Here is a 13,883-nt window from a genome sequence, read left to right as displayed (position 1 = left end):
CTTATATTTGAAGTACATCTATTTTATGCTCTCTAATGTAGATCGGGAGTCTCCATGCCATGTGAAGCTCTTAAGGACTCAAAAGGTTGTCTACATTAGCTGTGGAAATGACCACACAGCTGTCTTGACAAAGGTAAAAAGAGCTCTTTACTTGAGGTTTGACAGTGATGTTAGTGGGTGGGAAATGGCTTGCATTTTTCCTTATCACTTCCTGTAGCACTACCCCTACCTTCTTTAAAGAAGTAACATTACTATATGAGGAAGAAAGTATCCCAGAGGACATTTCCTTCACTGCTGAACAACTGTATGGTATCCCTTGGGCATGCACCATCTGGTGTTTTTCATTTGCACTTTGCCTTGCTGTCTTTTATAACCTCTGTCTGAATTAATTCTTCCTTTGGCTTTGATAAAGAAATTATTATGGATGTTGGTGTAATGCTTCCTTACCTAAACTAAAACTCCCTCAATATATCAAATAAATTGAATGAATAAGCAGGGGGGTGGTATGCTAGAATTTTACTCTACAGTGTATGAGTTCTGCTATGGTGTTTTAATATCAGACTGCAGGTAGGGATTAAAAACACATTTACCATGTTTCCTATATGCATAGGAGAGAAAGATTCTAGCCCAGCAAGTTGCATGTAACACTATTTTTTCCTTCTTACTGGAAGTTACTTGTTTTGGGGAAAGGAATATTAAAATTGAGATTTCCCTACTTCCATTTTGAAGTGGCACCTGGAATGGAATCTGTATCCTTTTTGCCACCTTGTACCACTGAATGCTTAGACCGGGGGTCCTCTCACATTAGTCAATTACAGTACTATGGTTCCCCATTAACTGTCATAGTTCCATCCTATGGAACACCAGGATTTTCACTTTAGGGGGAAATACTAAGAATTCTCTGGAATAATTATTTGAAATGTGATGCTGGAGGTGAGTTTTATGGATACCATGCACTCTCAAAATGATAAATTATTGGGTCCTAGAACAAATTTCCCTAAAAGCCAAAATGATCAAACTGAGGCTATTGTATTTCAAGCATATCACGAGATGACATGACTCATTAGAAAATACGTCAATGTTTGTAAAGTGGGAGGCAGGAGGAAAAAAGGAAAAACACATTATAAGTGAGTAGGCATAAGCAAACCACAGCTCTTAGTTTGCAGGATCTGAGCAAGGCTGTTGCTAACAGGGTGTCTTGGAGGTTTCTCATTCTCCATAAGTTGAAACTAACTTGATGGCAATTAACAACAAAATCTGGAATTCACTGCCAGAGGGTTCTAGTGCCTCACCACCCTATATATCTCAGAATTCCATTGGATATTGCCATGAACAGTTAAAGTGGATTCATAGTGCTATTAATGCATAATTTGAAAGGGTCCTGGGCCTGTTGTGCATGGCACAGGACAAAGATGGAAGAATATTGTGTATAATTGGAAGTGTCTTCAAAATTTCTGTTAAAGTGGCTTGCCTCTGCAACTGCTATGGGAGCCTTTTTTTAAAAAAAATCTAAGTTGTAATGTTATCTGCTTTGCTCACCAGAGCGGAGGGGTGTTTACCTTTGGTGCGGGTTCCTGTGGTCAGCTAGGTCATGATTCCTTCAATGATGAAGTCAACCCCAGAAGAGTTTTGGAGCTGATGGGCAGTGAGGTGTCTCAGATTGCATGTGGTAGGTGAGTGATGTTATCTACTCTTTCCTCACTGGTGTGGTGATTGTCACTGTTGTTTGGGCACTAGCTGAAGGGAACTTGGAATACTCAGAACTGCATAGTTAAGAGTTAGACACTGGAATTGTGCACTCTTTCATACATTTTGTATCTTCCCTATTGTTTTTAATTTGGTTGGTTATTGCTGCTTTATTCCTAAGAGCTTTTATACAAGCAGCTGGAATATGTTCCAACAACCACGGAACACGAAGATTCAGATCTTGGCATAATCTAACTCTGTACAACTTCCAAGCATCACTTTGTAGTCCTAAGAATCAGGTACATTTACTTTCCCCTCTATATTTTTGCTGACATATGCACACACATTGAACAAAATGGGATACTTTACAAAGATTTCAAAAGTGATATGTTGCGTATGGACCCATTATTTTTTGGACTACAACTCCTAGTAAGGACATTGTGGATGGAGGATTTGGGGAGTTGCAGTCTGGAAAAAAAATGGGTCCATACGCAGTTTTAAATCTTTGTAAAACATCCCATTTTCTTCAACGTGGAAACAGAAATAGTTAAAGAGTTCCTGTACCTTGGATCAAACATTATTCTAAATGGAGATTACAGTCAAGTAATCAGAAGAAGATTATGTTTGGGAAGGCCAGCCATGAAAGAACTAGTCAAGATCCTAAAGTGTAAAGATATACAAGTGAGCACCAAAGTTAGAATCATCCAAACCATTGTATTCACCATCACTATTTATGAATGTGAGAACTGGACAATGAAGAAAGTGGATAGGAAGAGAATCAACTCATTTGAGATACGGTGTTGGGAAAGAATGCTTGATGATACTGTGGTCAGCCAAAAAGATAAACAAATGGGCCCTTGAATATATCAAGCCTGAACATCTTGGAATCCAAGACGATCAAACTGAGACTGTTGTACGTCAGCCATATCATGAGAAGGCACGACTCATTAGAAAAGACAATGATATGAGAAAGGGTGGGGGGAAGTAGAAAGAGAGGTAGACCGCAGGCTCGATAGATAGACTCAATTATGGAGGTCACAGGTATGAACTTGAAGGACCTGAGCAGAGCAGTAGAGAATGGGGGGCTTGGAGAGGTTTTGTCCACAGGGTCGCCATGAGTTAGGGTCAACTCAAGAGCAACTAACAACAGCAACAAAGGTGTAAGGTGATTTTTCTAGGCTCTGGTAGAATGATCAGTGGATGGAGGGGAAAGTGGCATAATTTTTATCATCTGTTTATATTGATTGTATTGCTGTTTGATTTTCTTAAAGCTACTCTCATATGTATAATATTATTGTTATTTGCAGACAGCACACTCTAGCCTTTGTGCCTTCTTCAGGACTTATCTATGCATTTGGTTGTGGAATCAAAGGCCAGCTGGGAACTGGGCAAACCTGCAATCTTAAATGTCCTTCCCCAGTCAAAGGCCACTGGGCAGCACATAATGAGGAAATTTCTAGTAGAGCTGGTAAGTGTGAACAGGTGTAGAGCAGGTTATGCTCCAGTTTTGGATGATATTTGGTTGTGTGCAGCAGGACCTGTTGAAGGCTGAAACTGGTTAAGGTTACTTATGGCTGCTCTTTGCCTACTTCCAATATGCACATTCTTTGTGTCAATAAATTTATAATGTACCAAATTTCCTGCCTCACTTCTATGTGATAATAATATTTATGAAAAAAAAAACAATGCTTCTTTACTGTAAAAGAAGGCCCCTCACAACTTTAAAAAATGAATCTGTATGTCGGTTTCTAGTAATTTCCAAGGTGGCGGTGGTTCATGGCAGATCCTGGGGAGATTGTAGTGAGAGGAGATCCCTCACCATCCCACTTAACTTCACTACTAACATACATACTTGAACAGATATACTATTAATAGTATCCTCCCCTTGACTGAGGCAAATAATTGCCCATTGCTTGTATAGTTCATGGGTTAGCACCATAAATGAGCTGTATTCATAGGGATTGAATTCAGTTTTATTACAGGAATTTTACTTTCCATGTATAGTAATGTAATAAATTGGTGCTCATGAATGGAATATGGGAAATTGGTCTTCAAATATGCTTGTTCCCTTCATAATTTTAGAAAAGATAATAAATTATTTCACAATTATGGAGACAAAAATTGGTGCAGGAAAGAGAAAACAGTGACACAAAATATTGTTCAGTGCATTTCTGCTCAGTCTTTGAACTATAGTAAGTGGACACCAGCATGAAAGACATGGTAAAATCTGGCTTTTGTTATCTGATTGATTTGACTTTTGTTATTTTATTTTCCCAAAGGAAAGGAAATAGAATGTCTGTGACTGCAGAGCCATATCTAATTGGTATCAATCTTCTTTTACAGATGTCTGTAAATATTGCATTGTTAAACATATCTTCTCTGGAGGAGACCAAACATTTGTACTTTGTTCTGAAACAGAGGTAATATAAAATTGTAACATTAATGGTGGTGAAGTCGAAGGCTGTCATGGCTGGCATCCATAGTTTTTTGTGGGTTTTATGGGCTATGTGGCTGTGTTCTAGAAGAAATTATTCCTGACGTTTCGCCAGCATCTCTGGCTGGCATCTTCAGAGAATGCTGACCTGGAGGAGAGTAGGTATATGTGTGTGTGTGTGCACGTGCGCGCGCGCACACACACACACACACACACACACACATATACATACTGTGCGACCATGGGTGCTATACTCAGCAAAAGACAAGAGAAACACACTCATAGACGCAGGAGTTTACTGCATACCATGCAGCTGTGGACAAGTCTACATAGGAACCACCAAATGCAGTGTCCAAACACGAATCAAGGAACATGAGAGACACTGCAGACTGGGTCAACCAGAAAAATCAGCAGTACCAGAACACATTATAAACCATCCTGGGCACAAAATACTACTTGAAAACACTGAAATTCTGGACCATGCCAACAACTATCAGGTCAGAAAACACAGGGAAGCCATTGAAATCCACAAATACTTGGACAATTTGGACAGGAAAGAAGAAACCCTCAATGTAAATAAAGTTTGGCTACCGTCCTGAAGGACACCAAAACCAGGACTCAGCAAATGCAAATGAGAAACCACTTGGGTGTCAGAGGCTCTCCCAGCAGACAATGATCACCAGTTAGCAGACATCAATCCTCTTTTTCATATCTCCTACCCTGAGGAGGCCAGCAACAACACAACAATACACAGATTAATATGGAATCATTCCTTCTCACCCAGGGTCACACTGTGTGTGTGTGTGTGTGTGTGTGTGTGTGTGCGCGCACACACACACACACACACACACACACACACTTTCTCTTTTCCAGGTTAGCATTCTCTGAAGATGCCAGCCACAGATGCTTGCGAAACGTCAGGAATAAACTCTTATACAACATGGCCACATAGCCCGAAAAACCCACAAAAACTATGTTAATGGCGGTATTTGTGTTTGAGAAGGAGTAATTATTTATGGGCTGTTGGGATATTATTTGTTTGTTTCCTCTCCAGGAGTGAGATTTAAACCTCATACACCTGCGAATTCTATATCCAGGTTAAAGGATTGGATCATAAATGTGACATGACTTAGGGCCCTTTAACACCACACAGTTAATAGCACTACAATTCTACTTTAATTGCCACAGCTGCATCCTGTGGAATCCAGAGGTTTGTAGTTTGGTGAAAAAGTAGAGCTCTCTGGCTAAGAATTCTAAATACTGCTCCCTAAGCTGCAAATCTTAGAATTCCATAGGACAGAACCATGGTAAAGTGGAATCATAGCCTAAAAACTGAGTTGTGTGAAAGTGTCCCTAGTTTGGGAATTCACTACTGCAGTCAGTCAAAGGACTAAGGGAATGAGTAGATTTGAGAAATAAACAATGCTGAAAGTGATACGGTATTCAAATTGACCCCGGAAGTTAACCCTTGTAGGTTAAGTTGGACAATTGTGGTCTCATAATATTTTTCATCTACAAACCAAATCAGTTCTAACCAGCATAGGCAGTGCTGAAGAATTAGGGTAATACAGCGCCTGCCCCTTTTGTGTAGTATTTTCCAGTATTATGAACTGTGGATTTGGTCTCCTTGTGTGTTGCCCATAATAGGAATGCTATCCACATGACCATGTACAGAGCAAATTACTTCCCAAGGTTGGAAGGAGATAAGTTCTTGAGCCCAAGGTTGGAAGGAGATAAGTTCTTGAGCCTACACAGTTCTGTTTTCTAAGAGAAGAGAGTAAATGGGGAGTTCATCAGGAAATGTTGGGCAGCAACCACCCTTTCCTCTAGTACTGCTGCCTGAAGTTATTGCCTCACTCTGCCAAATTGTAAAGCCACTGCTACTTGAATATATTAAGAAAAGCAGCAGTGAAGCCTCTTGCAGTCCTTCCCCAGCCAGTTGATGAAGCTATCTTTGAAACCTACATTCTCTTACAGAATTCTCTGCCAGCAGATGATTTCCGGACCATTAATCAAAGTGACTATACCTGTTCAATTAATGATGATACAATAGATATGTGGAGACAAAAGCTTTCGGAAAGGAATAATCCTAATTCAGTGAAGTATGTTCACTTTGCTTGTCTTTAACATACTATTTAGTATCACTGTTGTGATTTGTTAATGAGTACATGGTAGTTGTGTCCTCTGAGAACAATATTATTTCTCTGTCAGTGGGTGGCATGTGCATGTGTTGAACCATTTCCTGTAGCCGTGTTAGTCTGTAGAATTAGTATGTAGAGAGATTTTGTAGCATCTTTAAGATTAACTGAAATAAAGAAGTTGGTAGCATGAGCTATTTTAGACTTCAGTTCCTCATATGCATCTGAGAAAGTAGGCTGAAGTGTACGAAAGCTCATGCTGCCAACTTCATTATTTCAGTTAGTCTCAAAGTTGCTACAAGATCTCTCAACATTTCCTCTAGTGTACAGCTTTCTACAGCACCATGTTCTTAAGACAAAATTTTGATGTTGAACATCAATCTGCAAATCTCCAGCCATTTGTTACTACTTCCTCTGCTGGACTTTTTGAGTCTGCCACTCAAATAATTGTGAGTTGTAGGCCCTACACATGCTGGAGCATACATTAAAAGAAATGTATCGGCAACCTAGGCCATACCATTTAGGTTGGTTTGTTGGCTTTTTGAAAGAGAGGAAGAAAGATAATGTTTTGTTTATCTTGGGTGTCAAAAGAAGGTTTAACTTTAAGAAACACTTCAGGAACCTGCCATGAGGGTCAGGTTAACAACATACCCCAGCTATATGGAAAAAGCAGCTCACCTGGCTCAAAGGCACGGTATCAGAATTTGGAAAAGTGACATTTTAGGGACTAAAACTACCAGAACCCCCCAGTCATGGAATCATAGAATCATAGAATCGTAGAGTTGGAAGAGACCACTAGGGCCATCCAGTCCAACCCCCTGCCATGCAGGAAATCCAAATCAAAGCATCCCTGACAGATGGCCATCCAGCCTCTGTTTAAAGACCTCCAAGGAAGGAGACTCTATCACCTTCCGAGGAAGTGCATTCCACTGTCGAACAGCCCTTACTGTCAGGAAGTTCCTCCTAATGTTCAGGTGGAATCTCTTTCCCTGTAGCTTGCATCCATTGTTCCGGGTCCTGTTCTCTGGAGCAGCAGAAAACAAGCTTGCTCCCTCCTCAATATGACGTCCTTTCAAATATTTAAACAGGGCTATCATATCACCTCTTAACCTTCTTTTCTCCAGGCTAAACATCCCCAGCTCCCTAAGTCGTTCCTCATAGGGCATGGTTTCCAGACCCTTCACCATTTTTGTCGCCCTCCTTTGGACACGCTCCAGTTTCTCAATGTCCTTTCTGAATTGTGGCGCCCAGAACTGGACACAATATTCTAGGTGGGGCCTGACCAAAGCAGAATACAGTGGCACTATTACATCTCTTGATCTAGACACTATACTTCTATTGATGCAGCCTAAAATAGCAGTCTGGTGGGTTCTTAGAATTGCAGTCCCAAAAAGTAACATTTCTAACCATAGCATGATTCAGATAAGTAATTGTCATATGGACCTCTCTTCATTGCATGGAGGGGTTTTATTTTGAGATCATTGGAATCATGTAGCAGTGGTATTGAAAGTCTCCTTAAGAGGAGAATCATAGAAATCTCTCTTCCAAGCCACCTTATGTACTACTTTTGAAGAGTAAAACAATACTCCCACATAGGTGTTTCAGCCAGTTTTCACATGTTACTTAGGACAGGTCCATATGTATGTGTGTGTGAGTTGTGTGCCTTCAAATCGTTTCCAATATATGGGAATCCTAATGTGAACCTCTCATGGAGTTTTCTTGGCAAGATTTGTTAAAAGATTGTCTTTGCCTTCTGAGGCTGAGAGCATATGACTTGCCTAAGGTCAGACTGCTGGCTTAAAAGCCTCAGAGCAGAACATGGAAGAGAGGTTTTTTTTGGATAACAGTTCTTATAATCCCATAGGCAGTATGGTCTCTGGCCATGCTGTCTGAGGGATCCTGGGAATTCTAGTCCAAGTAACATTTCCATGCTCTGCCTAAGAACACGACAAACTGAATTTATTTGGGAAGAAAAAAGTAAATATGTTGAATATTTGTTTTGTGGCCTCATGACCATTATGTCTATCTTGTCTCTAACCAGTGAAGTTGTCCAGATCCTATCCTCACCTGCTTGCTGGAATGGGAGCTTCTTAGAAAAGAAGTAAGTTACTGTAACCCTGTATTGGGAAAGCTCAAATAATTATTTCTTCTAGTTTTCTATGGATGGCGAATTTTTGGATAACAGTTTTTGGGCAGATGTCAACCATAGAACCATCTGATCATTGAGGGCTAGTTAGATTTGGATCAGCAAGGAGAACCAATTAGATCTGGGGCTTCCTGATGAAGGTGGACGCGTTAAAAAAAAAAGATGAGACATAGTCCATGAGCAACAACGCTTTCACGTATCATATTAAAATAGGAGAGAACATTATATAAGGAAGCTCTCAGTCCAGGACCAAATATGTGTGGAATGAAGAAGGGGCAGTGGCTTGGCGCACAGTCTTATATAAGGCTTTTGATAGCTGATGCTTGTTCTAGAGAAAACCCCTCCCAGGCTGTACTTGCAAACTGTCAAGACTGATTCTGGGCACAGTCATCATTTGACACAGGGCTCTAGGAGATGATCCTTCTTTGCTCTATTGTCTTGTTTTGTTATGGCAGTGGAAGTTATATCACTGGATGCAGTGTTCAGCTCTTTGTACATCCAGTGAGCTTTAACAGAAAACTGTAAAGTGGGATGTGTGATTAAAACATGCTCTTGCTCCAAGAAAGAACCTACTCTTCTTGCAATCTCTTAAACTAGCTAGAGTGTGGCCAGAATCTTCCTGGCAATTTACACTGGCTTAGCAAGGTATTATGCCAGTGTGAGGCTGGTATCTTGTTGGTTAGTTCCAACTAGAATAGACTCATTCAATCAGTTGTCTAACAGTGAACCAAAGCATAGGTAAATCTCATTGATTCAATGAGTCTGCTCTAATCAGGACTCTCAATAAGCCAGTGTGTGGGGTTTTTTGTGGGGGTGTTGTACAAGAAGGTATCCAGTATCTTCTTGGACAAAGCCGTTTCTCCTGTGATACAACAGTAACTGGCCAGTGGTAAGGTGCAGTTGCATCCCTGCCATCCAAACAGCCAGACATCCAGATAGTCTACAAGCAATGTGAAATTGAAGGCTTTCATGGCCGTAATCCATAGTTTTTTGTGGGTTTTTTGGCTATGTGGCCATGTTCTAGAAGAGTTTATTCCTAGGAATAAAGTCTACAAGCATGTGATCCGGCACCCTCCAGCTGTCATTGCACCTCTTGGGGGAAGGGAACAGCCTTGGCCATTCTGTAGATCCAGCATAACCACATTGACCAAGGTTTAGAAAGGACAGCAACAGCTTTTGCTCTGCTAGTGTCAGATAGGATCTTGGCCATATGCCAAATGTGTGAGTCTGTGTACATTCTACTGAGAAATTCTACTTTGGCGCTTCAGGAATGATGTACTCATGAAAACAATCTTTGCATGCAAGATACTGTAGGCATTCTTTATGTGGGAAGTATATGATGCAACCTTTCAAGCATATTAAGATCACTTTTAGTTTTTGTTACTAACATTTTGGGTCCTTTGCATATTTCTGGTTGTTGTTCTGCATTCGGCTTTGTTTATTCAATCAGGTAGAGATAGTAAGAGGATCAGACCAAGCACCAGTCTTAACATGGAGGGTCAGCAACTGTGTCTCTCCAGATGCTTTTTGCCTACAGCTGCCACCAGTCCTAGTTAATATAGCTGATGGTGATGATTTGTGAGGTTTGCAGTTGGAAAAACATCTGAATAGCCACAGTTGCCCTCTACTGGACAGATCCAAAACTTTATTTCCTGCAGTCATATGCTTAGCAGGACTAATACCACTTGCAAGAATGCTTAACATGGTGAAATTGCTGGAGAGTGGTGTGTGTATGTGACTCGTGGTGAGAAAGCTGTTGTGCCAGTGCTTGTATAGCCATAATCACAATGGTATTTGTAAATCTTTATTTAAATTTGCCTCATGCAAATGGGTGTTTTCTGTTTTTGCTGGGGATGGTGGGAGTTGTAGCAAGTTCTGTAATTGCCAATAATCATTGTTGGACATAGCAAGCAACTTAGAAACTAAAGGAGGAAAAGGGTCAGAGTTCTACCAGGGTGAGTTCAAGCAAACCCCTTGCTGGCCTCAAATTATTCTTTGACTTTTGGCCAGGCACTCCTGTTCCATCCAGTAAAAGTGCATTTAATTCACTTTTAAAATTAAGGAGCTCAAAGTGTATAACTGCTTCTTTGTAAGTAAGATGGTGTGCTAGGACTGGGAAGAGCTGGGTTAAAATCTCTATTTTGCCAAAAATCTCAGTGGGTGGCTTGAAGTAGTCACTGTGTTTCAAACTCACCTATCTCACAAGGCTGTGATGTGGATAAAAATGGGGAAGGGAACCTTTTATGTCATCTTGAGCCCTTTGGGGGAATGACAAGTCAGAGATGTAACAAATAAATAAATGAAATGTGAATGTTTTGCACATTAGGCATCTCCAATTTTTTAAAAAAACATTATTTTTATTTTTTTAGAATAGATGAACATTTTAAAACTAGTCCAAAAATTCCAGGAATTGACTTGAATTCTACCAGAGTGATATTTGATAAACTAATGACATCTCAGCATGCCATCTTGCTTGACCAGGTATGAATCTCAAGGTGTTAACACTCAAAGAAACCATAACTTTCTGCAACATTATGTTGGTTGGGAATGATGGGAGTAATAGTCACACATGTGCATGACACTAGATTGGGGGAGGCTATAGTAGATCTTTTAAGCCACATCCTGTCCACTAGTGCAAATTAAACTGTCAGCAGGATAACACTTGGCAAAAATGCATATGTTCCCCACCCCTATCGTCAGTGTGCAAACGGGGACTGCACATTCAGATGGAGAAAATCTGGGGGATGTAATCCAAAAAAGTAACTTCTGAGATCAGTCTCCAGTTTGGAATATGGAATGGAATCAATTTTATGTTAAATATCCATCTTACTATCTTGTAGTACAGTGGCCCCTTTGTATTGGCGATGCTGGCGATGCTTGGTATTTGATTGGCTGCAGATCTGCATGCTCCATATTCAGTGGCAGTGCTGACGCATTTAAACACATATCATCAGCATTGAATAGTATGGGACTGTCTGTCTGGGTTTTTTTGCCATCTACTGAGCCCCTGGAACCAAACCCCCGTGGGCGGGAAGGGTCCACTGCAATTTCCTCTTTTTCTCCTGTTGTAAAATTATGACATCCTTCATAAAGCTTTCCAAACCTGGGATTATCCTGTAATTGTTTCCCATACCCTCACCACACCACTATGTCCCCAACTTTCCAAAAACCACCTTGAACCAACAGCTAGTGTAATGGTTTTCACCCATATCCAGAGTCCCTAGGTTTAAAGCACAGGCAAAGATACATCTCCTCCCCGCAAGCTCTAGATTGCCACTGGTAAGCTGGGAGGTGGGTAGGATAAGTGTTTGTGCCTTAACCTCAAATTATTGGATGCTAATGGGGATTCACATACACCCTGCCACAATGCTCTTTGTCAGATTATAATTTGGGAAGACTGGGAATCAGTAGGTGAGTTCTGTGGCATAATAGTCACAATTTGGGGGGGGGGGTGTTGAGATGAGTTGGTGGTAGTCTTTTTGGTGAGATCATAAATTTCCCCCAACATTCTTAGTGAAATCTTGCAAAAACAATTGCAGACTGTAGAAATTTTTTGGACTATAATTCCCAGAATTCCCACCAACAGCATGGCTCGGGATTCTGGTAACTGTGGTCTGAAATAGAAGCCTTCCAAAGCTCTGAATTCAGCTGATTATGAAGTAAGCCTGATATATGGACAAAAGTCTCCTGACTCAATCTGGCCAAACAGATATTATTGGCTGTGGAGGAGCTTTGAAGAGAAGGAAGGTGTTTTAGCTAGGCCCCAAAGCAGCTATTTGGAGGTTGGAAGACTGATTAGTGTGGGGGTCATTTGTGTGCCCAGAGTTTCTCTGTTGCTGATCATGTGTTCTGACCCTGATTGAGAAGGAGGTGAAATGGTGTGGTCTGGTAATATATGGGGCTCTGTTTATGAGTATATTTAGATTCCTCACTTTCCCCAAAGTAACATATGCTGAATGGTGTTCATAGTGCTCACTGTGTTACATTACACATTGGACTTTTTTGTACCTGGGAAGAAGGGAAAGTGGGGAAGTATTATTAACAGGCAGGTAACTTTAATAAAAGTACAGTATCACAATATAGTACAGTACAAGCCTTCTGTAAATGCTAAACAGATACAATAATAGGGTCAATGAGAGATGTGTAAAGAAGAACTCCCAGAATCTACCAGTCAACATGAGCTTTTGGGTGTGTTGCATGGAAATGTTTGAAGCTGGAGCCACGAAACTAACTTCTCCAGAGGACTTTGGAGAGCTGCCCCACACTGCCCTTACCCCTAATTTTTTGTCCACATTTTTTTGCAGGGGCTACAAAAATGGATTGGAGGGTCACTTTCCCCACTCCTGCTCTAAATGTATTAAACATGGATTCTCCCAAGCAGCAGCTGCTATGTCACAGGGGAAGATGGTAGTATTCCACTGGAAAAATAGGTTTTTCAGGCTACTGGGAAGGCATAGCTGTATACATGAGGTATAATAAAAGCTTTTGGGAAATTGACTTTTTTCATGGGAAATACTATGATGACAGATCATTGTGACATATAAGACTGCTTTCACACTGGTCTTTCAGCTTCTTTTATCTGATGAAATTAATCCAGCTCAATTCTGGCGAAATTTGTCTTCTCTGATATATAGATTCATCATAGCTCTGTAAGAGTTCCAAAAGTGTTTACTGAGTTCCAGAACCTGAGATGTTTATTTTTTTTAATATAGGCCCCAGAATATTCTGTTATAGCCATGTTGCCTGGAGGATTTTTGAAGTTGTAAGTCCAAGACAGTAATTTCTCAAAGTTCACATTGGACTCAGTAAAGCTGAGTTTAAAATTAGAACTATCCTGAAATAGTCCTATGAATGATTCATCTAACATAGGTTGACTTCCTGGTGCCAGAAATGCATTGAAAAAAGCCATAAGAATTGGAAATATACAGAACAACCTCATTCTTCATTTTCTTTTTCATTTTCCCAGACCTTGAAGAGTTTTGAAAGCTTTTTGATCCCACAGCTGCCCAGCTCCCCGCCAGATGTTGAAGCCATGAGAATCTATCTGATTCTGCCAGAGTTCCCACCATTTCAAGATTCAAAGTACTATGTAACCTTAACACTTCCATTGGCAATGGCTATATTGCGCTTGGAGAGGAACCCCAGTAAAGTTTTAGGTATAAGATACTCTTCCCTTTTTCTGTATGTTTTTGCTATTCTGTATTGCTTTAAGAAGGAGGTTTTTCACATGTATCGAATACTATTTCAAATACCAAGGAATTTTGCCAATGGGACTTGAGTATCCCCTTGTCTGCCTGCTGCCTTCTCTTAAATCCCTTTGCAAGCATGGGTGGTAAAGACCCCACCAGAAGGGTGAAGGTTGTACATTGTGTAGGGGAATCTGCAGCAGTTCTCTGTGTGAGGACGAACTGTCCTCTTAGGAACTGCATGGAGAATGCTGCTGCTTTTCTGTGCTTTGAAATACCATAAGCCATTATAC

General features: G+C 40.6%; 1 protein-coding gene across 3 annotated transcripts in view; it reads left to right on the top strand.

Moving 5' to 3' along the window:
• LOC149313148 (putative E3 ubiquitin-protein ligase HERC3) overlaps window positions 1–13,883 on the top strand; it is a 67,162-nt gene that overhangs the window by 30,352 nt on the left and 22,927 nt on the right. For all 3 annotated transcript variants that reach the window (XM_089526132.1, XM_089526133.1, XM_089526134.1), the window contains exons 6-13: window positions 42–133; window positions 1,543–1,673; window positions 2,994–3,154; window positions 4,030–4,106; window positions 6,098–6,222; window positions 8,300–8,359; window positions 10,774–10,885; window positions 13,371–13,560. In XM_089526132.1, coding sequence (XP_089382258.1) covers window positions 42–133; window positions 1,543–1,673; window positions 2,994–3,154; window positions 4,030–4,106; window positions 6,098–6,222; window positions 8,300–8,359; window positions 10,774–10,885; window positions 13,371–13,560 — 948 coding nt within the window. The remainder of the gene's footprint in view (window positions 1–41; window positions 134–1,542; window positions 1,674–2,993; window positions 3,155–4,029; window positions 4,107–6,097; window positions 6,223–8,299; window positions 8,360–10,773; window positions 10,886–13,370; window positions 13,561–13,883) is intronic.

This window comes from Sceloporus occidentalis, unplaced genomic scaffold (genome assembly GCF_023333645.1).
Source record: "Sceloporus occidentalis isolate IW3139 unplaced genomic scaffold, rSceOcc1.0.p SCAF_5, whole genome shotgun sequence".
Classification (NCBI taxonomy): Eukaryota; Metazoa; Chordata; class Lepidosauria; order Squamata; family Phrynosomatidae; genus Sceloporus; species Sceloporus occidentalis.
Note: the sequence above shows the minus strand (reverse complement) of the source record. Positions and strands in the feature narration are given on the sequence as shown.